The sequence below is a fragment of the Leucopleurus acutus genome (assembly GCF_964270905.1).
Source record: "Leucopleurus acutus genome assembly, chromosome: 7".
Classification (NCBI taxonomy): Eukaryota; Metazoa; Chordata; class Mammalia; order Artiodactyla; family Delphinidae; genus Leucopleurus; species Leucopleurus acutus.
Genome location: NC_139150.1, coordinates 37,363,116 through 37,388,933, shown reverse-complemented (window position 1 = coordinate 37,388,933; position 25,818 = coordinate 37,363,116). Strand labels below are relative to the sequence as shown.

The following is a 25,818-nucleotide window of genomic DNA, read 5'->3' as shown; positions in this document are numbered from 1 at the left end:
AAACTGCTGGCCACATTGTCTGGGCCAAATGTTAAATATCAGTATGTACCTTTTTTTTTTTTTTTTTTTTTTTTTTGCTGTACGCGGGCCTCTCACTGCTGTGGCCTCTCCCGCTGCGAAGCACAGGTTCCGGACGTGCAGGCCCAGCGGCCATGGCCCACGGGCCTAGCTGCTCCGCGGCACGTGGGATCCTCCCGGACCGGGGCACGAACCCGCGCTCCCTGCATCGGCAGGCAGACCCCCAACCACCGTGCCACCAGGGAAGCCCCTCAGTATGTACCTTTAAGCCGTTTTATGGTTTCAGCTGCTACATATATACTGGTGGCTGTCAAATTTATATCTCCCCCACAGACTACTTTCCCAAGCTTCAGATACATGTATCTATCTGCCTCTTGCCTGACATTTCCTTGTCACAGGAACCTCAAATGCAAATGTCTAAAATGGAACACATTGTCCCCTCACCCTAAATTGGTTACCAGGTTTGTGTTACTTACCTCAGTAAAATGTCACTAACATACACACCCAGTTTCCCAAGTCAGAATCCCTAGAGTCATTCTCAACTCCCTCCCTACTCCACCCTATCCCACTGGTAACTAAGTCTAATCAACTATAACTTTAGAATTCTATTTGAACCTGTTATTCTCCATTCCCACCATCACTGCCTTGGTTCAGGCCTCATCTTTCATTTTGCCTAAACTAAAGCAAAGTTTCCCTAACCAATCTCTTGCCTTCAATCTCTTTGCCCTCAATATAGCCAGAGTGTTCTTTCCAAGACACAAACTTGATCTTGTCTCTTCCCTGCTCAAAAATTTTCAATTATTTCCCATCACCTTCAGGATAAATTTCCAACGTCTTAGTCCGGTATTCAGGGCCCTTTGTGATCTTGTCTATCCTCCTGCTTCCCCAACCCTTAACTAATACTACAGCTGCACTGCAACACCTTCAATTTCCCTAATGGGACATGGTTTCTCTGACCCACCACCTTTACACAGGCTGTTTCTACTGCTTGGATTGTCCCCTCTTCCCTACACTCTCATTTTCTTGATTCCTCAAACCAAGCACTGGTCATCTCTTCTGGGAAGCACCCCCTGACAAGCAACCCCCTACCCCAAGGTGGTTAGATGTCCTCCACACCCCTTAATACCCTGTACATATCTCTATTTTAATTGTCTATTATTTGACTGTTTCCCTCACTGAAATGGGACCTACTTTAGCACAGAGACCCTGTCTTACTTCTGCCTCCTCAAGCCTGAGCACGATACCTGATCCATAGTGAGCACTTAATAAATATTCTCTGAATGAGTGAATGAATAAATCTAGTCCAAATCATGGTACCCATGGAGAAAACTTTCTTGCCCAAGATTACATGGCCAAACAGTGGCAGAGCTAGAAAATCCAAGTCTCCTCAACTTCAGCTCAGCGCTCTTCCTACCAGACTAAGCTGGCAGTTGATGGGGGATGGGGTGAGAAGAGAGGCATTGAATTGGACTGCAAAGGCAGATGTTGAAGTTTGACCCTAAAAAGAGGAGTTGACATGAAACAGAGTGGTGGTTTTAGGGAAAAGAGGGGCAAAAGAAAAAAAAAAAAAGGGTCAAGCATGTTTGATTTGTCATCCTTAACATGAATATTTGTGAAAAAGGTCTCGGGCAACCTAAAGACATGAGATGTAAAAGAGGAAACAGACTCCATCTATTAAAGATGGAATGAGGTGTATAATCAGGAACCTTAAAAGTGATGGAAGAAATTTTCATATACTGAGGTATAGGGAAGTCATTCTGGCTTATATATGATTTGACTTGAACTTTATACTAACTACAAGCCTGTCTTGTGGTCTATCAAACATACATTGCACATCTGCTTTAACCATTAAAGAAAAGCGTGCAAAAAAAAAAAAAAGGGTGCATTGTCCAGAAGTAAAGAATATCTGTTATGAAATTAGAGATAAATGCCTTCCTTCCTGGGATGTCAATGCTAGTACTCCTTTGACGATAAGGCTCCCTTCCCAGGCACGAAGGTCATACTGACTTGCTGTGTACGAACTAATCTGTCTTTTTTGAAACGTTGAAGGAATGTACCCCTGTCATGTTTGATGTCCTTTGTTCTGACAAGATATAAAGCTGTGCTGGAAAACAAGCTTCTTGGGAGCAGTTCCTCAGAGCTATCTGAGAGGCTGTCTCCTGGGCTACAGTCTTCAGCTTGGCTCAAATAAAACTCTCCTCTATTCTATTCTTGTTATAGATTGGTTATTGATCATTTATGGCAAAAAAAGAAATAATGTTTTAACATAGCATATACTATGTACTACTCTAAGCATATAAATGTTTTCATTTAACCCTCAAAACAACCCTATGTGGTAAGTAATAATATTATCCCCATTTTACAGATGAGATAACTGAGGCACTGAAAGATAAAGTAGTTTGAGATTTCACAGGTAGGAAGTGGCAGAGCTAGGATTTGAATAAGGTAGTTTGATGCTAGAATCCATGTCCTCAACCACAATGCCTGAAGATAATTCTGACCTTGTTAATCAAGACAAAAGGGGATCACTAAGCTTTCACTGAATAAAGTATGAGTTGTCTGGTGGGAGCAATTTTGGGGCTCTAAATTCACAGAGACTGCTGTTAGGTATGTGGGGGATGGGAGTTCTTTGTTCTGTGATGCAGTGATGACCTCAGGGTAAACTGCCACTAGGCTGAGGAAAAATGGAATGGCTGCCAGAGGGCCTGCTTGGGGCTGAGGGGGACATGGGGCTTCTCTGGGGCCAGTTGACCCATGCCCTGGCCTGCAGACAGTGTGGCAGCAGCTGCCTTCTGAGTCCAGGGAACCTGGTAACACTATTCTTGTTCGTGGTTTGGCAGATCCAGAGGTGGTGGCAGCTTGGGAGATGGCGACAGCTTCAGCCCTGGTACTCTGGGGACAAGATGCAAGGCAAGGTGGGTGACATAGGTGTGCAGCTGGGTAAATGACTCACCACATGAGTTCAGGTAAGGAATCATTGACATCAATGTGGGCTCAAAAGAGTGACTATAAGCCTTAAATGTGAGGCTGGGTGAGTGACAATTAACACTAGATTTCAAGCCAGCTGAATGATCATTGACCCTAGATGTGGGTGGGGTTATGTAAGGGAATGCCGATCTCCAAATGTAGTTGGGTAATGGCCATTAACACCAGATGGGTAAGTGACTATTGTCCACAGATGTGGGCCCCAGTGAGTAACTGTTCACTCACTATAGAACAAAGACTGAGGGCTTAACGGTACATCTTGTGTCTCTGAAAAAGCCTTCATGCCTGATTGTATCTTTCTCCACTCCCCAGAAAGATTGTATCTTTCTCCATTCCCCAGGGCCTACCACTTCTGTACCGCGTGGCTTTCCTTGATCGCCTGTGGAAGCAGAAGTCAGGGGAGGAAGAAGAAGAGGAGGTATCTCTGGATCCACTGAAGCCATGTTCTCTTCCCAAAGAAGCTCCTATTGGAGAACAAGCCACCACAGCCCCATCCCAGCCATCCTGTGATTCTGAGGGCCTCCACAAGTCCATAGGGACACTAGAGCAAGTACTCACGCAGACCCCAAACCCTTCCAGATCCTTCCCCACCTTTCAGATCTTGACCAACCTGCCTGTGAGGCACAAGACAGCATCAGGGAGCCACCTACAGCAGAGAGAAAGCCAGCTCTTCTGGGGTCTCCCCTCTCTGCACAGTGAGTCCTTGGAGGCCATCTTCCTGAGCTCAGGTGGCCTCTCTCCCCTGAAGTTGTCTGTCAGTCCTTCTGTCTTCTTTAACAAGTTTGCCTTCCTGCCTAGAACCCCAGTATTGCTGCTTCCCCAGTATTGCTCCCCAACCCCACTTCCTACACATGAAGTCCATACTACAGAAGATCTGGAAGGAACGGCCTCTGACCCTCAGCAACTTCCCTCCCCATCTTCCCCTCCTGTCCCATCACTTCCCCTCCAACTTAAATTCTTTCCCATGGACCATAAGAGAGTCCTATCTGACACTGAGGCAAACACACAGTGGCTTACACAGCAGAGAGAGGTCCCTTGGGTCTCTGAGGATCAAGCCCTGCACCCACAGCCTAACCTCCAAAGAACCAGGCCCTCCAAACTCTTCCATTCATCTGAGGTCTGGTGGAAGGTGCCATGGGATCCTGGCCTCCAACAACACATTCCAGACTCACTCTGTGCCTCCCTAGCAGAAAATCCTGCTAGCCTTCTGGGAGCCCTAACTAGGTCTGAGGCCCCATGGAGGACCACGGGGCAAAATGAGGACCCTAAAACCCCTGAGCCAGCAGTGCCAACTCCCAGCCTAACCCCAACTTCTCTGCCAGAATGCCAAGGAGCCAGCCCTATAGGAGGCCTCTCTGGACCTGAAGCCCTCTGGGAAACCACAAGGCGAAGAGAGAATCCTCAGATCTCTGAGCCTCCGACTTCAGTCCCTTGCCAATCTGTAGCCCCCATGACAGAGCCCCAAGGAACCAGCACCCTGGAAGTTCCACCTGTATATGAGACTCAGTGGGGAACCACAGGACATAAAGAGAGTACTCAAGCCTTTCAGCCCCCAACGCCAGCCCCCTGCCCTCCCCCACATCCCCTGCCAGAACTCCAGGGAGGCAGTCCCCTGGGAGATCCATCTGGATATGAGCCCCAGTGGAGATGCAGAGAAAATTCAACAAACCTTTGGGCCTTTGAGCCCTCAGCCTTGGACGTCGACCCAGGACTCCATGGAACCATGCCTGCATGTGTCCCATCAGGATCTGAGACTCCGTGGAAGGGCACGCAGAGTAGAGAAAATCTTTGGGTCTCTGCAGACCCAGTTTCATCTCCCAGCCTTCCCTCAGCCTCTCTGCTGGAGTCCCTAGGAACGGGTGCCCAGGCAGTCTTGTCTGAGTCCAAAGCTTTGTGGGAGGCCATGAGGCAGACAGACAACCTCTGGACCTCAGAATCTCCAGGCCCTGGCCACAGCCCATCTCTAGCTCCTATTCTAGAACCCCACAGAATCAATCCTGTGGGAGGGCTCACTGGGTCAGAAACTGCATGGAAGGACACTGATCATTCCCAGAATTCCTGGGCTTTTGAATCGCTATCTCTGGCCTTCAGCCCACCCACAGTTCTTGTACTGGATTCCCTCAGAGTTAGCCCTACGGGGGTCCTGTTTGATTCTGAAGCTACATGTGGGGACATAGAAAGGAGAAAGAACTCCTGGGCCTCTGAGCTCCTGGCTTGCAGCTTACCCCAAGACCCACGTGGAGCCAACCCCTTGGGAGTCCAATCTGACTCTGAGCCTACTGCGGGGGACATGGAGCAGAAAGAAACCTGTTGTGTTCCTGTGTCCCCATTGTGGGGTCCCAGCCCATGCCCAAACTCTATGTCAAAGTCTCACACAAGTGAGCCTATTGGAGACCAATGCAACTGTAAACCTGAGGGGGAAACAGTGGAGCAGAGAGGGAACTGCTGCACCACTGAACTCCCAGCCCCAACCCCCAGGTCACTTTCTGCTCCTCTACCAGATCCACACATTGACCTTGAGTTTGTGTGGAGGAATGTGCAACAAAGAGGGATCCCCCAGGACCCCAGCCTTCCAGCAGTGGATCCCCTACAGCCAATACCCTGGCCTCCCACCCAAGCTGAACCTCTGAAGATTGAGTCCAACCAGCCTGGCCTACCCAAGGGAGAGCTGTTCCCAGGGGCTAAGGCAGAGACTCCATCCTCCCAGGGTGAGGCTGTCCCAAAGATGCCCACCCACTCTGGGATCCAGGCCTGGCACTGGAGTAAAGAGTTGGAACTCAGGCTGAAGAAACTACAGCAGAGCCCTGCTTCCAGATCTCTTGGCCCAAGTCAATCATTTGGCAGCTCCCCCGCCCTGAGCTCCACAACTCAAGCCACCCGGAGACTCTCTTCTTGCCCACCACAGCAGATTCATCCCCTCAGTCTGTGCCCCAACTCTTCAAGCTGTCATCCCCCTAAACCTCAGAGCACAGTAACTCAGCCTATCCAGGTCCCCCACTGTTATCACTCCCACTCCTCTATCCAACCTCAGCTATGGAAGTCTGGCAGGGCAGAACAAGAGCCTCAGAAAGAGCAAAGAATGAATGTGAAGATGTCATCCCAGGGGTCATGTGTTCACTGCCCGGGCCTGGAAGAGCCCTCATACCCTGAGGTTCCAGCCTCAGGCAAGAGACAGGACAAGGCTTCAGCCCTGTCTTCAGCCAAAAAGAGAGAGCACCCCAGGAAACCCAAAGGAGACCACGGAGAAGGGGATGCAAAATTGGGCTCAACCACAGTTACAGGGAAAAGCCACCTAGCCCAGGCCAGACTAGCAGAGGTCCCTGTAAGCAGACTTTTGCAAAGATCTCAGCACAGGGACCAGAGCTCTCGACACACTGCTCCCTCCCTGCAGCCTCACTCCAAGGCTTCAGGTTCCCAAGGTCAGAGAGGGGCAAGGCTGGGAGCTGGTGACATCCTGGCCCCTCGGCACTGTAAGCACTGCCCTTGGGCCCAGAAGCATCTTTCCTCCCCCACACCTCAGGCTCCCCTTACCAGGGGTCTCCAAAGGATGTTAGCCAAATTTCTGGGTACCCATGGACCCCTGCCCACCAAATCCAGTCAGCAGAGAAAAGGCTGGTAGTACTGGCACCCAATATAAGTACCCCAAGACCTGAAGCCAAACCAGTTGGGGGGTGGAGACACAAAGGAAATCCTAATAAACTAGCTGAACTAGACAAACCCCACTCATGTCTTTTTTGGAGTCTGGGGTACTGGAAATGACGGTTCCCTATTCTGCTACAGCTGTATCTCCTCAGGATCAGGTCCCAGAAGTAGAGAGCTCAGGATTCTATAGGCTTAACTTTCTTTTCAAGCTGTTCACAGATGATCAACCTGGAGTCTACAACCCGGAGTCCTCACTCTACAGGGTGAAGCTGTTAAGGCCAGGGGAGCACAGACCAATGCTGCCCTTGAGAAAAACTTCACAGCAAGTCAACAGAAGAAAAATATATCCATTCACACGAGCACAATTGGTCTGGGTCTAGGCAGCTGCTCTTGGTCCTGGGTATGGTCCCCTTCTTCACATACTTGATACACAAGTTCCCCACATATATTTCTAGCCAATTCTTGTCAGCCCTCTGCTCTTTTCTCTCTCTAGTTTAGCTCATGCATCTCCAAGGCCACAAAAACAAGTCCCTTTTTATATGTTTAGCGATCGCTGAATTTCTTCTATAATTGCCTGTTCATATCGTATAACCATTTTTCTACTGCACTGTTTGCTGGGTATTTTATTACTTTTCTACTGCTGCCATAACAAATTATCACAAAACAACATAAATTAATTTTATTAGAAGTCTCACAGGGCTAAAATCAAGAGGTTGGCAGGGCCGCATTCCTTTCTGTAGGCACTGGGTAGGATTCGTTCCTGGTCTTTCCCAGCTTCTAGAAGCTGCCCACATTCCTTGGCTATTGGCCCTCCTCCTCCATCTTCAAAGCTAGCAAAGGCAAGTCAAGTTCTTCTCACATCACTTTTTCCTCCCTCTCCCACTTTTCAGGACACTTTTAATTACATTGGACCCACCTCAATAATCCAAGATACTCTTCCTATCTTAAAGTAAGTTAGCTAGCAACCTTACTTCCATCTGCAACTTTAATTCCCTTTTGCCATGTAGCACAATATATTCACAGGTGCCAAGGATTAGGACGTGGGCATTGGTCAGGGGGTTTGGGAATGGCATTATCCTGTCTGTCACAGATATTAACTCAACCTGTTAATATGCTGCAAATAGTTTCTCCCAATCTGTAGCTTATTTTCTAATTTTAAAGCGATTTTACCATGCCGAAGTTTAAATCTACCAACATGTTCCCTTATGGATTCTAAGACACTTTCTTCTAGCACCCTCATGGACATTCGTTTATTTATTTTTGGCCATGCCGTGCAGCATGTGGGATTTTAGTTCCCCAACCAGGGACTGAACCCGTGTCCCCTGCAGTGGAAGGGCAGAGCACTAACCACTGGACCACCAGGGAATTCCCATAGATGTTATGTTTAGATTGTTAATCTAATTTTTGAGTACAGTATGAGGAGAGAATCTAACTCCCCCAACCCCCAAAAAAGATATCCAATTTTACCAATACCATTAAAAACATAGTGTCTTGAACCCATTCCATTAAGTGCGATATTTCAAAACATGGGTCATTTTTTAACCATCTCTAGGCTTCAGGATCCACCTATCTTACCACCTACTAGTATTGTCTCATATACAACCTGTCTAAAACTTACTCATTTTCCCTTTAACCCTGTCCTCCAATGTGCGAATTCCTATTGAAGGGGTGTACAACATCCACCCCAGTACTGAAGCCAGAAGCCTGCTCCTGACTCCTCCTTTAACCTCATGCCCCAATCTAAAAAAGAAAAAAAAAAATGATTATCTCTGGTTATTGGGAATACTATATAATTTTTGGCTGCATTACAGATCTTAGTTCCCCAATCAGGGATTGAACCCGAGCCCATGGCAGTGAAAGCACCAAGTCCTAACCACTGGGCCACCAGGAAATTCCCAAAAATAAAAGTTTTTGAAAAAGTGAATTGTTGGGCTTCCCTGGTGGCGCAGTGGTTGAGAGTCCGCCTGCCGATGCAGGGGACACGGGTTCGTGCCCCGGTCCGGGAAGATCCCACATGCCGTGGAGCGGCTGGGCCCGTGAGCCATGGCCGCTGAGCCTGCGCGTCTGGAGCCTGTGCTCCGCAACGGGAGAGGCCACAACAGTGAGAGGCCCGTGTACCGAAGAAAAACAAAAAAAAAAAAACGTGAATTGTTGGAAACTCCCTGGCAGTCCAGCAGATAGGATTCAGTGCTTTCACTGCGGGGACCTGGGTTCAATCCCTGGTCGGAGAACTAAGATCCCACAAGCCACACTGTGAGACAAAAAAAAAAAAAAAAGTGAACTGTCAATGAAAAAAAAGTGAATCATCTATACACAACAATGCACATGTAGTTGACAATACTGTACTGTACACTTGGAAATTTTTGCATGAATTTTATGTTATTTTGCCATAACAAAAAAAAAAAGAAAAAAAAAGTTCTCTAGCCCTGAAATCTGACGGTTACTTTCCTGCCTAAACCCCCAGAGGACCCACAAGATCATTAGAATAAAGTTCACACCTGGCATTTGAGGTTCTTCACAATGTGGTTTGGCCTCTCAGAATTCACTCCCTTGCTAGTCAACCTGACGCTTCTTAAGCATGCTCTGACCCAATGTCAAGCCTCCCATCTTCCTTTAACCCCCACCTCAGACTGCCTCCACAGCCTTCTCAGATTCTCCTATCTTAGTACGGTTTCCCCTTCTTTGCAGCCCCATAACAATTTATGTCTTGTTGATAGCACTGCTTTCCTGATATTATGGCTATCAAGCCCTTCAAAGACAGTGAGGTTCTGTGAGGTCAAGTTCACACTCCCAAACCAGTGCTCTTCCCAATCATAACATTCGCTCTACTCTGTATAGTTGGTTGAGAAAACAGTCAGAAGGTACATGCTTCCCTCTGCCTCCTCTCACTAATGTTACTATTCTGTTCCAAAGTTTTATTTAGCCCTAACTTGTCTATAGGGTCTGAGCCCAACTTACCTCCTGCTGGCCAGGAGTGGAACTGAAGGTACTTTCCTTCTTCCCACCTATCCACCCCCAGAAAAATAGTCTCATAGTTTCAAAGACAATGCAATTCTGAATTTCCACTTGACATAGGGCCATTTAATGAGCCTATGCAACTCTGAATAGCTTTATGAAACATCCAAGTCCTATATTCTTAAGTCTTTTTAAGCCCTCAGTAGGTTGTAGGGCCGGGCAAGATTAACAAACCATTTAACATTTGGTCAGTTCGGTCAAACTAATGACTGGCATCCTGGGCACCATGTAACCACTACTCTCAGGGCTACTTGCAGGATCAGTGTCTTGGACCCCAATATATTTCAAGATTTTAGATTTATAGTTCCATCTTTGCTTTCGCCTCTGTGGTGAACTGTTGGTCCTCCATGATCTAATTTGATGCCATATTTTTGGTTAGAAACCCATCTTCTAATCACAGCACTTATCCTGTGGGAAGATGGCTATAGTAAGATCACATTCCAATTTCTTTCTGGGAACCCTGTGGGGAGAAAGATGAACTGCCTATACAATTTGCCTCTTGGTTTAAGTATGCAGGCTTCTACAGGTGCATTTTGACAATAAACAGTCCCTCACACTGCTTTCTACAATTTACGAAGCACTGTCAATCATTTTATCAGACTAAGAAATCTCGAGGCCCCAGAAGAGCTCCGTGCCTTGTGTGACGCTACACTGCTATAAGCACAAGGGTGAGAAGCAAAACCAGGCCTCTCACAAGTCTGCTCTTATTTTTTTCCTAAAGAATCTATAAAGCTCCAACCACCTTCCCTATAGACACACTTCGTGTTATAAGTGAGTGCAAAGCAATCATTCCAACACAAATTTCTATCACATATCAACCAGTACCTCTACCTATTTTGTGGGATCTTGCCTTCTGTTCTGTTCCCATAACTTGATGCAGAGGTATCAAATGTCTTTACCACAAAAGACCTTGTCTTTGGTCTTACTGAGGTTAGGTTGCCACAGGGATGAGATAGAGTGACAATGTCCAGAGTAGGAAGACTGAAAGCTAAGCCGTCAGGATACCTAAAATGGTAGGAAAACCAAAGGAGGACCAAAGACAGGATCCAGTGGAGGAAGTGTCACAAGGGACAGTCAATGCAAATCACAAAGGTGCAAGAATATCTATTTCACAGCACATGAGTTCAAGATGCCCTAGTTTAATCACCCCTAGTTTAATCAGACTATCTTGAGTCCTTGTAGTTTACCTACCTATGTAGATCAAACCAGAGGCTGGTATAAGTACTAGAATGACTAATTTGACTCAGTGGATTATTTTCTCTGCACCATACTCCTTCTTCGATAAGGCATCGAGGTACCGATCCCAGAAGCACGAAGTGATTACGTTAGTACTTGCTGAACGAAGAGGATACTCTATACCTGGACAAAACTATGCAAGCAATCATCTGAAAAACGAGGAGGAGGGGAGGATGTTTCGTTTAGAAAGAAACACATCCAATACTAGAATTTTATATTAGAAAAAAAGCTATGTTTTCATAATACAAATTACATAAAGGTGGACATAACTGTAAGTGATCCTCAACCAGAACATGAATATATGAAATTTTTAGATGCATCAAGAGAACATCCATCTCCAGACAGAAACTGTATCTTTCTACAACTTTTAGATTTTTGGAGGACGCCCCAATTCAGCCTTGGTCAGGAAAAGGGGACTCTGCAGGCCTAATCTCACCATCCACATCAAATACAGGTAGAGGATCCCACATTCACCACATCTGGAGCTCCATCAGGCTGCTCTCCCTCCACTGCAGTCCTATCCAGTGATACTGCAGACACTGGGCGAGGCAGCAGTATACCAATGTTTATCAGTAGGGGAAGAGGGTGCAATCTTAATTCTAGAATTTCACATTTGGAAGAGTGCCTTGGCACTCTTGGAGTAGCCCAAGGCCCTTCCCAGGAAAAGAAGCAGGCACAGGGGCCAGGACTCAGGCTCCATTTTGACCCAATGTTTATTGTCCTTTTACAACATGTCATTTTGGTTTAGAAACTGCTTGTGATTAGTTTTCCAACATTAACTCAAAAGCATGTAAAATAAGAACCAACCTACTCTCTATATAAACACTCAGCAACTGTAGCCCTTCACCCTCCTACCCAGGTTGGGTAGGGGGAAGAAGGGAGGGCTTGGGCAGCATTGAGTGAAGTGCAGATGCTTTACCGTGGGGAATGGCGATAATGCCTTTGTTCACACCCATAGAGGTCCCCTGCACTGCCCCAAACTACAACAGAAACAGCATGGGCCCAAGGCCCAATTTCTTGATGGTAATTCATTCTCCGCCTCCCAAATGGAAAATCACTTTTATTTTATCGCTTTTGTTTTGTATTTTTTTGCAACAGCAAGCCCCGGTCCAGAATCTGGCTGCGGCTGAACTGTTCAGACCGAGGAGCGGAGCAGGCCGTGGGCGCACCCTGGTCCCTCCTGGGCAAGCGCCCCCACCCTCAGGGAACAAGGTCCAGCCAGGCCAGCTCACTGCGCACTGGCCACCACCACTTAGCCATACAGGTCGTCGTCATTATCTTCTGTGTACACACTGCCACCTGTGCCAGCACCACTGCCCTGACTGGGGCCAGCTCCACCTTGGTTTCCTGAAGGGAATCTGCACGAGAGCAGAGGCAAAAAAGAGGGTTAGGGCAGGGCTTGTGTAGGATTTTCACAACTACCCATTCTAGCCTCCTTAGGGCTCCAACTACCTTGGCTGTAGAGTTATCCAAGACAAATTAAACACTGCCCACTGAAACCTAGTTACCTGAAGCTGCCAAAGCCCCGACTCTGTTGAAGGGTCTGAGCAAACATCTCATACTTCCTGATGTCATTATCACTGACAGAACGGCGAGCAAAGCGCATGGCTTCCTCAAAGTGATCTCGGCGGATCTCAGGCACTGGATCATCCTCTTCTACCTCCTGCAGGAAAGGTAAACACAGACCACCGGGGCTAGTTAAGGCTCAGCCTGCATTCCTTCCCTGGCCTTCCTGACCCCATTACTGCAGTAGCTTATGGCAGAGGCTTAGAGGATTGGGCCTCTCCAATAAGTTGGGCCTCTGCTGAACAGGTTGCCAGGCCAATCTTCCTAAAACCGAGTCACTGTCCTGCTTAAAAACCTGTCAATGCATTCTGGAGGTAAAACTGTAGGGACAGAATTCTAATCAGTGGTTACCAAGGGCTTAGGGTGGGAAAAAGAAGCTGATTAAAGTGGTATGAGAGGGACTCCCCTGGTGGTCCAGTGGTTGAGACTCCGCGCTTCCACTGCAGGGGTTTGACCCCTGGTTGGAGAACTAAGACTCCGTGTGCTGCAAGGCACGGCCAAAAAATTAAAAAAAAAAATTTAAAAAGTGGCACGAGGGAACTTTGGGGATGATGGAAATTTGTCTATCTCAACTGTAGTTATAGAACTTATATATTTTGTCAAAAAGCACAGAAATAGTACACCTAAAAAGGGCGAATTTTACAATATGTAAATTATACCTCAAAAACATAAACTTTTAAAAAGAAAATGTCAAAGTGCTTATCACATCTAGATTACACCTTACCTACTGGCCTCACTTCCAGCAACATATGATGTCTTCAATTCTACCCAGGTTTTCCCAGTTCCTGTAATCCTACTTCTCAAGCTGGTTATTTGGGCGCCTTATTTCCTTTACCCAAATTCTCTCTCTTCACAGCCCAGGCTCACACCCTATCTCTTCTACTGAGAAGCCACTCAATTGCTATGATTTATGAGACTGCCCTCGGATCAGTGTATCAGTAGTTTATAAGCTTTTTTTTTTTTTTTTTTTTTTTTTGTGGTACGCGGGCCTCTCACTGTTGTGGCCTCTCCCGTTGCGGAATACAGGCTCCGGACGCACAGGCTCAGTGGCCATGGCTCACGGGCCTAGCCGCTCCGCGGCACGTGGGATCTTCCCGGACCGGGGCACGAACCCGTGTCCCCTGCATCGGCAGGCGGACTCTCAACCACTGCGCCACCAGGGAAGCCCTAGTTTATAAGCTTTGATGAGAGGAAGGAGAGATGTCACAGGCCCCCTCTAAAAGGTAAAGAAAGCCATTTATTTCTTTATTCGCGAAGTCAGTCTCTAACACTGTGCCATGATACAATGGGAAACAAGCAAGATGATATAGAGTCCCTATCTTTATTGAGCTTACACACACACTCCACCAAACTGTGCATTTAATTCAAGGGGTCCATGGAACACCAAGGATAGGTCCACAGACACTAGGTTCTTAGGCCTGCTCTATGTGTTTCTCTGCTGATCTCTTCTCAGCCTTTATAATTCCTGATTGAAGAGGTTATATGCTCAGCATTTTCTCTTTGATGCCCTGCTAAACATCTCAGTCAGGTGATCTTTCCAAAATCTTATACTCTTAACTCTAGGGCATTGTGGAGACTGTCCCCTGGCTTCCCACAACTGGCACATCTGGGGAAAGGATGCAGACCCACCATGGCTGATGGGTTGGTCTGCCTCTCCCGTTCTCGCCTGATCTCACTCTCGATCGATTCACGGATGGCCAGCTTGCAAGCACGTTGGCAAATCTCTGTCAAGTCAGCTCCAGAGAAGCCATTAGTCATCTTAGCCAGGAACTCCAAATCCACATCCTAAAAGAAGCAACATATCTATCTTAGCATTCAGTCTCTCCTCCCCTGTGATACATGGATCTTTGACCATCCAAACACTCCCAATTCCAGTTTGTCCCATCTTCTGCCACCCCATTTTATTCCTTATTCTAGATTACCCTAATACCCCCAAATCTTCCATATTCCCTTTTCAACCATAACCCCAGGAATCCCCAACGGAATCTTGTCCAGGAACCAAACACCACTCCACACAGCCTGCAGATTCACAGAAGTCACCACGACCCCAAGACCTTGCACCTGCCTTGGCAACTGGGGACTTGCGCAGGTTGGCCTTGAGAATGGCAACACGGGACTTCTCATCAGGAAGTGGGATGTAGATGAGCTGATCAAGGCGGCCAGGTCGCAGAATGGCAGGATCAATGATGTCAGGCCGGTTGGTAGCGCCAATGATAAACACATTTTTTTTTGTGGACATGCCATCCATTTCTGTCAGGATCTGGTTGATGACTCGGTCAGCAGCCCCACCACCATCTCCAATGTTGCCACCACGGGCCTTGGCAATCGAATCCAGCTCATCAAAGAACAGTACACAGGGGGCAGCTTGGCGGGCCTGTGTGAGGGGACAGATGGACTCAAGCATTAGCACAATCGGATCCCTCAGATCGGAGAAGGAACGGAAGATAAAGTGACCTTCACTGCCCTAGCTGAGCTGCCAGAATGAGATGGTGTTTACTCTCCCAAAGAACAGCCTCCACCCTTAACTTGTCCCCAAGCAAGTGAATTGATAGCCCAGCCACCTATAGCTCACCTTGTCAAAGATTTCTCTGACGTTGGCCTCAGACTCCCCAAACCACATGGTGAGCAGCTCAGGACCCTTGATGGAGATGAAGTTGGCCTGGCACTCATTAGCAATGGCTTTGGCCAGCAAGGTTTTCCCACAACCAGGAGGTCCATAGAACAGTACTCCCTTGGAAGGTGTCATACCAAACTTGAGGAATTTGTCTGGGTGCTCCACAGGATACTAGGAGGAAAAGCAAAGAGGGTTCAGGGATACCTCCATAGTTTGAAAGAAACCTAACCAAACAGAAGCATCCTCCCACACCATCCCATGGTGAAGACCCAGGTTCCCTAAAAGCAGGCTCCTTAGTGCCTCCAACCAGAGAATAGCAGGTTCCCGAATTATGCTCACAATTTCTGCAATGAATGTGACAACACCCCAATATCACCCAGCTCAATTACAACGTACTGACGCAGTGACTCACCCTGGACCAAGCACCCTACCTGGACCAGCTCCTGAAGCTCACGTTTGACATCCTCCAGGCCCCCAATGTCCTCCCAGGTCACCTGTGGTACCTCTACCACAGTTTCCCGCAGTGCTGACGGGTTGCTCTGGCTCAGGGCCCACTAAAAAGGGAAGAAAAACTGGGGATGAGACTTGCCAGGGGAGATCAGAGTGCATGTGTGTGTACCTGAGATATGGGAGAGGCCCTTACTCGGAAGTCATCCATAGTAACTGCCAGGGAGTTCATGACCTCAGCATCGATGGTCTCGTCCTCTAGGTCAATGAGGTCCATCTTCTTGCGGATGGCTTGCAGAGCAGCCTCCGAGCACAGGGCTGCTAAGTCAGCGCCCACATGCCCATGAGTTTCATTGGCTACCTGCAGAGAGAAGATCTTCTTACTATGCTGTCTCTGAGACCTAGCTGCCTTAGGAAGCTCAGAGACAACAGAATCCTGGTCCCTTCCCCTGACTTCTATCTCTGGGTCCTTCCATTTCCCTGAACACATACTAGTGGCCCTTTCATCGGCTGGGTTTTAAGTATTCAAGCCTGGACTCGGGGCCTGGAAATAAAGCTGCCCCCCAAATTCTGGTTCACTCTAATTCAGTGTCAACCGAGAAACATGCCAACCCTAGTTTCCTGGATTCAATCTGAGATCACTTCCCTTCCACTGCACAAGAATCAAAATCAATTGCCTCACATCTGAAGCTTATGTCCCTAGTCAGTTCCCTTCAACTGCCTGGAAACAGATATCCTAACTTCTGGCCAGCCCTCATCATCACTCCACCTGCTCAAGGTCCACATCATCTGCCAGCTTCATGTTCTTGGTGTGGATCTGAAGAATTTCCAAGCGTCCTGTAGCATCAGGGATTCCAATATCCACCTCCCTGTCAAAGCGACCTGTGAGACAGTGCGTAAACATAGACAGGAATCATTTCTGGTGCAGAGGGAAGAAAGGGCAGGCCTAAGGTGACCACCCATCCCAGTTTGCCCAGGAATGTCCTGGAGTTAGCATTGAAGGCCCCATATTCTGGGAAATCCCTTGGTCTCAGGCAAACCAGGATGGGTGGTCACCCTAGACATGACATGGAATAAGGGAAAGGAACCCTGGGCCCTAACACTGCAAAGAGCTTCAAGAAATCCTCAGGAATAGGTGACTTAGATGAAGGACAGATGTGGGATCAATGGGATTAAGGCCAGTAGAGCCACAATCTCCCCAAGAGCAAGGACAGCAAAAAAAGAAATTTGGGGTCCTTACCAAATCGTCGTAGGGCTGGGTCAATGCTGTTGGGTCTATTGGTTGCTGCCATAACAATGACATGGGCTCTCTGCTTTAGGCCATCCATGAGGGTCAACAACTGTGATACGATACGCCGCTCCACCTCCCCATGGGTCTGTCGGGACAGAATGTCTGGTCAGAAGTGAAGTCAGGACCTTTCAACACCCCACTATCCCCTCGGGTAAGTTCCTACTTTTTCTCTTTTGGGAGCAATGGCATCCAACTCATCAATGAAAATAATAGCAGGAGCATTCTTCTCAGCCTCTTCAAAGGCTTTACGAAGGTTGCTCTCAGACTCACCAGCCAACTTGCTCATGATCTCAGGACCTGAAAGCATATAGAATGGATACAATGACAAAACTATATCCTTTCCCAATCTCAAAAGAAATCAGCTATCTTGTTCGCCCAGTCCAGAGACAGGTCCTAGGTGAGAATATGGTAATAACCTCTACTTACTTTCTCACAGCCCCTACCAACCATTATCCCAGGGTAGCCACCAAGCCAGGATAAAAAGTCAAGGAGCTCAATACACTTATCGAACAGTTGAGCTGGAAGTATGAAATGATCACAGCAGATGCTATGAGACCTCTGGCCAGAGCAGAAGCAGCACACCAGTTGGACCTCTACCAGCTAAATTTCATTCTCAAAGAGATAGCTGATCTCAGCCAGTCTTCCCCCAAACCCTCTCAAATAAGTAAGCATAGACATTTTGAGTTCTCATTCTAACTTACTCCTCTTAAATGTCTTCAGTCTGTCCACAATCTTTCTCAAGGTGGGGACAGATCAGGCGGCACCAGAGTAGAATACCATCCCCTTGTTGCTTATCTGTCTGCAATGTACTTTAGAATAAAGTTACTGAAGTATACACAAGCATAGGTATACAAATGAACATGTCCATGAGTTCTCCAGCTCATGAGACTGGGTCACGCTCAGCTCAGAGTTGAGTCCAGCCAAACACAAAGTGAACCAAGGCTCCTACCATTGATCAAAAAGAAGAAGGCACCAGTCTCATTCGCCACAGCTCGAGCAATCAGGGTCTTTCCAGTCCCTGGAGGTCCATAGAGCAGGATTCCCCGAGGAGGCTGAGGACCAGTACAGAAGGTGTGATTAGGTTCAGACTCCCGCCTTCTCCCAACCCCAGCCACCCTAAAATGGCTTGACAAGGGCTCCATCTAGAGAGGGTGAGAATCAGAGCTCAACTCTGACACCAGTAAGAGTGAGCCCTCAAGCAGCAGCTGCTAGGAAGACAGTTTACTTCAGACCATACTCACTCCTCTTAGCAGCAGAGAAAATACTGCTAGAAAGCTGACAATACTTATGAATGCATAGGAGACAAAGAGCAGAGAAACCACACCAAGAGACTCTTAGTGTGACTGAGTCTGAAGTCTGAAGGGACTAGGAAAAGCAAGAGGCCATTAGGCCCAGGGCCTGAATTTAGACAGACAAGAACCAAGGACTAGCTTAGACATTTAAGAGTGTCGGCCAGAGGCTCACTCACTCCAGTTATCCCAACCCTCCAGGATTTATTATCATGTTGGAATGCCTTCCCTTACCAACTACCACAAGTATTACTCTTTGAAGTTGTCTTTCATCTTCAGGGTGTCCCATGATATGGGAATGATTGGGATGTTACATTTCAGACCAGCAGTTCGCAAATATTTTGGACTCAGGGTCCTTCACACTCTGCAAATTTCCTTAACTTCTACTTCTACTGGGCAGCACTGTTCTACACAGGTTGGCAAACTATGGTGAGATTTTATTTACAGGGTCCATTAGTTGAAAATGATTTTTACCTCTCAAAGGGTTGTAATTAAGAAAAAAAAAAAGCAACAGAGAACTTAACTGGCCCACTCTGTTGTAGATCATTAGTAGCATGAATGAATTTAGAGCCCTCTATAAACTCAAATACAGTACTTCCTCTCTAATCCAAGGCAATGATAAAACACATGTATGAAGATGTCCTAGAATTAGACAGCAAGTAGCTGTTAATCACCACCCTAGACTATATCCTACAGAGCCCAGGATGCTCACCTTCACACCAATTGCCTTAAAGAGAGCAGGATGTCTCAGGGGCAGCTCCACCATCTCCTTTATCTGAGCTAGCTGCTTCCGGCAGCCACCAATGTCATCATAGCCCACTTCATTCAAAGACTCTTCCTCATCCTGAATATGGAAGAGACAAAGAAAAGGAGAAGGCAGGAATACTACTATCAGCAAAAGGTGAGTTTCTCCAAATCTGATGTAGAGAAATCTGCTGTATGAGAAGATTCTCCTCTAAGGGGATCATGCCTCAAAGGAAAACTCTAAAAATCCCAAAGAAAAGATTTCTTTTGTTTTGTTTTTATTTTTATTTATTTGGCCGTGCTGTGCAGCTTGTGGGATCTTAAGTTCCCTGACCAGGGATCGAACCTGCACCCTCAGCAGTGAGAGTGCAGAGTCCTAACCACTGGACCGCCAGGGAATTCCCAATTTTTGCTTTTGTTTTATTTACTTACTTACTTATTTATTTATGCCAAGGCAAAGATTTCTAGCATAGCCTTTCCCTATCACACTGTTCTTAGTCTTACTGGGATGGGCTTCCCTAAGACCTGAAGCTAGAAACTGTGGGAAATGCACAGGGGTCTAGATGCCAGCATCAGCACCACTTCCTCAAAAATTATTCCAACCACTTAGACCTTTTAGGTTCAATCTAGGTTTTTAAAAATTATTGGTATCAGATACTTCCAAGAAACACCTAGGCCCAGAAATGAATACCTAGGTTTTCCACCTCTGGGAAGAAGCTTAGCTATCAAGTCTGGATATTCTTTGGAACTACCACACAACTGTCCCACTAAGTAATCACGAAGTAGGGTACCGGGATCAGGAAGAGAACTCACCTCTCGTTTGATAGGCTCCCCTTCACAGTGAATCACTGTGTCTGGAGCAACAATACAGTAAGGACTGGGATCTGTCTCCACTACTTTGAACTCTACGGCACGCATTCCACCCCGGACAAGGAAAATGTCTCCTGTGAGAGCAATCAGCACAAGAGCAGTTAGAGGTATCTATTACCAGACCAAGTGAGAATTCCTCATCAAAACCTAGAATCTAGAATGCCAAGTTCACGAGATATTGCCCTTTCTCCTTCCCATCCACATCTTATTAAGCATTAGGCAAAAATAGAAAGTAAACTGTGAAGAGTCCCTCTGCCACTCAAGATAGTGAACAAAACCTGACGTGTCAGAAAGAAGCCCATAAGGTTTTTGACTTCTGGGGTATAGATAACCCAGGCTTTCACGACAACCACCAACGGTAGAACTGTGCTAAATATTAAGTACACCTTTGGACAGCCAAAATGGCCCACCTCTTCCTTCAGAGATAAAAGAGAAGACAGCTTACTCTACTGGAGCAAGGAGTGGGAATGGGGAAATGGAGGAGTGGAAGGAAGTGGGGAAGGAGAGAGTACACATGAGCATGTGTACAGAATGTGTGTGTATAGACACACATATGAGAATGAGACAAAGATTCCAAGGTTTACTCTTGGGTATCCCTACAAACAATCACCCTTAAGTTCAGTCCCTAGAATTATTTCTCACCTTTCCGGATGGGTCGATAAGCTTCCAGGAAGTACGGCTTAAGGTAAACCTCAAAGAGATTGCCAGTGATGCCTTCCACCGTGTCATCGATGGGTAGTACATGGATACGTTTGCCGTACTTCACATCAGGGCATGGCTGGATGCTGAGGATGACAAGCAGACTCCACGTTACCAACCAAACTGCAGCCACAAGCACTGGGTGTCCAAAAGGGCCTGGCATAGAGAGCCGATGGCAAGCAAAAGAGAAAAGGCAGGGAATGGCTTTAGGTGAAGAGAGGCAGGAGGGTAGGGTGGGAGTGAGGGCAAAGAAACAGCCAAGCAGAACAGGTCACACGCAGGGTGGGGTAGTAGGGGGAGCCTCTAGAAGAAGATGCTGGGGTGGCCCACTCCCAATCAGTGAGCCAAAAGGAAGACCCACACATCTGGAACCCTCACAAAGACACAAGAGGGAAGGTCTTCAGTGAGAGATATCCAACGATGACCCATTCTGGTCAGTATTGGTAACCCAATGTTACAAAGGGAGACCTTAGTCTGACAAGTGTCAGGGTCAGAGAAATAGAAGTGAAAAAATAATCTCAGTCAGGTGGTCAGAGCACCTTGAGAAAGTGACTAAGCACCTCCAGGAAGAAGGCTACATGAAACCTAGAATCCATGGAAAAGAAGCAGAAGTCTGAGATGCTCCTGGCCAAGTGACAGATGGTTGGGTAGCAGTGGCTAGAGATGACTCCAAGATGGGGAAGCCTCTTGCCTAAAGTTAAGTCTAAAATCACTCAGACTGGTGCTATCCTAGGTGTGGCTCAAACTATGCCTCTCTCCTAGATTAACTTGGATCTTTATACAAACCTGCTACGAGTCCACCTCGTAGCCCATACTCCCATCTCATTCCAGCCCCAACAAAAGCCATTAATGCAACCCAGCTGCAAGGTTACTTGGCAGATACACTCAAATGGCATCCTAAACCAGGGTCTAAGGTGTGATAAGTTATACCTCTGGTAGAAAAATATAAAGGTACCAAGAAAGTCATAGAAATGCCAACTTGTCCCAAGGGTCATGCAAAGGCAGGCTTTGAAGTCCCAGAGGCAGAACCAAAACCTAAAGACAACCTAGAAACATAAGTCTTCCCATGGCCTGCAAGCTCCCAATATCTGCAGCTGCCAAGGCCTTGGTGGGGGTACTGCCTGTAATGCAGGCTGTCTCTGGCCTCCCATCCCTGAGGGGCCAAGAACCCCACACACACCTGATGACATCCCCCAGGTGTACGCGAAGGTTATTCCGAACAACTCTATTCATTCGAATCTTCTCATCAGAACATGTGTCATCAGAAAGCACAATGCACACAGCTTCCCGCCTCTTCTTTCCTTTCAGCAACACTGTGTCACCTCGGAACAACTGCAGCTCATCCATCTTGGGCTGAGGAAAGAAGGTTAAGGCCTTTGGGTCACTGGGCCAGGGGGTAAGCAGCAGCCCTGGAGGTTGGGATTCCCAGTAAACCCCACTCTATCTGTGGTCACTGCAAGAAAAATGAGAAAAGAAACCTGGGAAAAGCCCTCAGGTTAAGTGCAATAAGCAAAGATTGGACTGTGGACCCAACTTACCTGGGACAAGGATACCACACTGTTGTCCTCATTGATGGCTTCATCAACAATTAACCGATTGGGACGGTTCTTCTGTTTAAGGATGGCTGTTGATAAATCATCACCTTTTGAACTAGAAAGAGAAAATGAAGTCAGTTCCAAAACATATTCCAGCAAGGGCCCCACCAGTCTCTATTAGCAACTCTTGGTATTCTGAGTACTGGTATCCTAGCTGTAAGGCCCCAGGTGATCTTGCCCCAGGGTCAGGAAACTAAGAAAACAAAATAAAAGTGGAGACTGAGCAGTATTTAGCAAAATGAAAATAGTCTCAGACAGTATAGAATAGTGATTAAGAGAAGGGGCTCTGTAGTCAGACCTGTTGGGTCTGAATCCCAACCCTGCCACTTAACTGTGATCTTGGGCATGTTATTTAACCTCTCTGGAGGTTGATGTCCTCTTCTGTAAAATGGGGACTATAGTAGCACCCATCTCAGAGGATTACTGTCTTAAGCAAGATAATGTATACAAGTTCAACACAACGCCTGACATATGGTATCAACGGCCAGAATGATCAGCACTGCAAAACATAGCACAAGCTCTTTCCTTGCTAACCTTCTTGCAGAAGGAAGCAAGCAAGACAGTCTCCCATAGGGCTCAGGGAGGCCCCAAGCCCCACAGAGCAATCCTGGAACAATGAAGAATCATTAGAATTACCCTTCTTACTGGCTAAACCTGCTGAACGCCAGAGCATTCTATGTACCACAGGAATGCAAAGTATAAAGACAATCATATTTGGAAAAAAAAACACACAAAACACTAACACATCTGGAACCTTCATCAGAAAGAAGCTCAAGCTCAAAAGGAATCTCAGAAACCTCTGCAAAGACACACAACTCCATGGGGTTGGTTCAAAAAGTTAAAACCAAGAAATGCTGAGACATGGGGCAAAGCCAAATCCCTCTCACCCAAATCAAGGTTGCCTGAGTCTGAACTGAGTTTAAACTATCTAAATAGTTTCTACCATTTCCTAGAAGCTAAGATCATTCATCTGACACCAATTTCTCACTTAGCTCATCTCCAGCCTTCACTAACTAGACACAGTGGGCTCTCCCTCTGAAGAGCTACCTCCTCTTAGTAAGGCTCAGGAAAACATGAGCATTAACCAAAATAAGAGGGCCAGACAATGGAAGAAGCCAAGAAATAAATAAAAAGGAGGCTTTTCCACGGGTTATTTCTTCACTCAACAAATTCACGTGTGTGTGTGTGTGTGTGTGTGCGCGTGCGTGTGTGTATACATATACATAAAAAATACGTCAGGCATCGTTCTAAGCATCTATCAGTCAACAAAAGAAGACAAAAGAGTATTCCTATTGGAAATACCTTCACAACTTGCAAGAAAAAAGATGCCTATGCTCTAGAATACGAGCTAGGGAGTTACGGGATTTTTTACATCTTTTGGTCCTGATACACTCAAAAGAAATACAAATCCCATTCATCTAAAAAGGTTGAAAGTTTTCTGCTGAGCCTCTCACATAGGCTTTAAACTAGTTTATTCATTCCCTTTAAACTAGTTTCCAAGAGTGGAGTTTCCTTAGGTTTAAACTTGCCTCCCCCAACCCCAAGGTGGTGATCACAATGCTGCATACTCTTCCAATGCTTATCAACACCCTAGAAAGCAAGCATGGTCAATATGAGAGTTGAGGGCAATTTAAATCCATCCATTCTCCGTCTCCCCTATGCATTAAAATACCCTTCAAGGGCTGCCCATCTTCCCGTTTGATGTATAGGACCAGGGCTAAAGACAAACAAAATGCCAGATGCCTCTAGTCATCAGTTTGTATTTTAACCCCAAAGCTGCATCCTAGTAAAACCTCCAATCTGCCTACCATTCCTGACCCCAGCACTGGAGATGAGTGGGATGCTTTTCCCTTAAAGTAAGGACCTTTAATTCCACATCTATCTACTGACATCAAAGGAAGTAATCTCTAAATGAGGGAATTCAGTTTGATCATGGGCCAAGAGCTGTCCCGGAGGCTCTCTGGGGACATCCCACTGGTCTTATGCATGAGTCAGGCCCTTTCCAGAACCCCAATGGGCCACAGGGGACTTGGACAGAGTTCAGGTAAGTCATCAAGATGACCTAGAGATCAGAAACTGTCTATGATGCCAGGTTCCAAGAATTTTGGACTTTTAGTCTTGGAAACTAAAGACTAAGAGACTACTTTAATTCTTTATTAAGCAGTCCTTTTAAATAGGCACCTGAATAATACTTCATCTCAATTCAGAAACTTGAGAAAAAGGAACACATCTCAAAAAAAACTAAACTCTCAAGTCAGGAAGGTGATTTGCATAGAAGGGTTTCCATAGGATGAGGGTGTCTTCCCCCGGACCCCCCCCACCAGTATCTAAAGCTCTTAATTCTAAAATAGGTAGAGGTGGCCAGGTTTTATCTGATGCTTTCCTGAGTAGAGGGCCCAGGATTGCTCAACATAACTGCTTAGAGAAAGGAACGTGTCTTTGACTAGTTAAGGCATCTCTAACTCTCACACCTCAAAGGCTGAAATCTAGAAAGCTCACAAAATACGAACTGAAGTTTGAATTTTAGCAAGAACCTACTGAACCTCATTTCACAACATCAAGGAAAACTAACTAAAGCCTTCTCGTATGAATAACAACAGGCCTAAAGTATGAAGGCGGCCAGATGCGAAAGGCTGGGCCCGCCTCTCCCCAACAGCTTCTCACCACTCAGGTCGTAGACGATGCCAACCACAAGCCAGGCCGAGCCGGCTCTAAAAGTGGCCGTCGTGAGCTTCCCTGAGCTCGCCAGGCCTTCCCCTGCTCCGGCCTCCGCCTCGGTCTCCGGGCTCCTAAGGCCTTCACGTGGCCCAAAGTCCACGCCCACCGGGCGCAGTTAGGGCGTTGGGCCCGCAGGGCCTGCACTCTCTGGGGACCAAAGGCCTAGAGCGGGTGGCAGGCCGGATCGCAGGTGGGCGCCCCCAGGTCCCGGGGCGCCGCGCCAGCAGTGTGGGCCCGCAGACCTCACTAGGCCGGGACGGCCGCCCAGAGGAGCCAGTCATGCCGGCCCGGGCCTGCATGACACAGCACGATCTGGCCCAGGCCCCGACCCAGGCCCAACGCAAGCCCCGCCTAGGGGGCGCGCGGGGGCGCAGCCGGGCCCAGATGGGTGCGCGGCTCCTCATTAGCCCCCTTCCTCTCCTCTCCTCTCCCTTCTTCCCTGTCTCCACCTCCTAGACGCGCCCACAGCCAGGCCCGGCCGGGCCTACCCAGCGAAGCGGGTCAGCCGGTGCGCGCACCCGCGGCGGGCGGACGGGCGCGCGCACACACTCACTCAGCTCCGGAGGCCATGGCGCGCGCCTCTCCCGGCCGGCGGCTGTGGCGGCCCGTGGGTAACGGCTACAAGGGGTGGCAGGCGACCGACTGTGCCGGGTCTTGGGTCTCCCGGGCTGAGGACGAGTGGAGCGACAAACCCGCAGACGGCCTCCCTCTCGCTTCCTCCCAGCGGCACCGGGGCGGTGGGCGGGCGGGCGGGAGACGCTGACGCCTGATCCGCGAGGGGGCAGCGGCAGCAACCACCCAAACGACGGCTGCAGACGCTTCGCTAAGACTGAGCCGAGAAGAGCCGAATCATCGGAAGGAGAGGTGCTCTCACCTCAGCCAATCAGCGCCTGCCCTGGGGACTCCCTCCCGCCTCTCCGCGCCTCTCCCCAGCAACCCGCGGACCGGAGCCAATCAGGAAATTCGCTTGCTGCCCGGCTCCCGCCTCAGGGATGCAACACGCCTAGTAACGCCACGGCAATTGGCCGCAACGCTACGCTTCCTCGACGGATTGGGATTCTCGACCAATCAACGAAAGGAAGAGGGCCA

The 25,818-nt window shown here is 47.7% G+C and overlaps 2 protein-coding genes across 2 annotated transcripts; one reads left to right on the top strand and one right to left on the bottom strand.

Annotated features, from left to right (window-relative positions):
- Positions 1-2,702: 2,702 nt before the first annotated feature.
- SPATA31G1 (SPATA31 subfamily G member 1) lies at positions 2,703-4,349 on the top strand (the record flags this gene model as incomplete). Its single annotated transcript, XM_082842335.1, has 3 exons — positions 2,703-2,828; positions 3,344-4,132; positions 4,326-4,349. The coding sequence occupies 3 exons, from the start codon at positions 2,703-2,705 to the stop codon at positions 4,347-4,349; spliced, it is 939 nt and encodes a 312-aa protein (XP_082698461.1).
- A 6,830-nt stretch (positions 4,350-11,179) lies between these two features.
- Positions 11,180-25,576, bottom strand: VCP (valosin containing protein). Its single transcript, XM_082842266.1, has 17 exons — positions 25,283-25,576; positions 21,955-22,066; positions 21,597-21,769; positions 20,360-20,502; positions 19,661-19,791; positions 18,816-18,947; positions 17,764-17,866; positions 16,978-17,111; positions 16,764-16,899; positions 16,293-16,405; positions 15,720-15,884; positions 15,508-15,630; positions 15,035-15,247; positions 14,528-14,836; positions 14,092-14,247; positions 12,405-12,559; positions 11,180-12,254 (listed from the first exon to the last, which is right to left on the bottom strand). The coding sequence occupies exons 1-17, from the start codon at positions 25,297-25,299 to the stop codon at positions 12,149-12,151; spliced, it is 2,421 nt and encodes an 806-aa protein (XP_082698392.1). The 5' UTR covers positions 25,300-25,576; the 3' UTR covers positions 11,180-12,148.
- Positions 25,577-25,818: the final 242 nt, after the last annotated feature.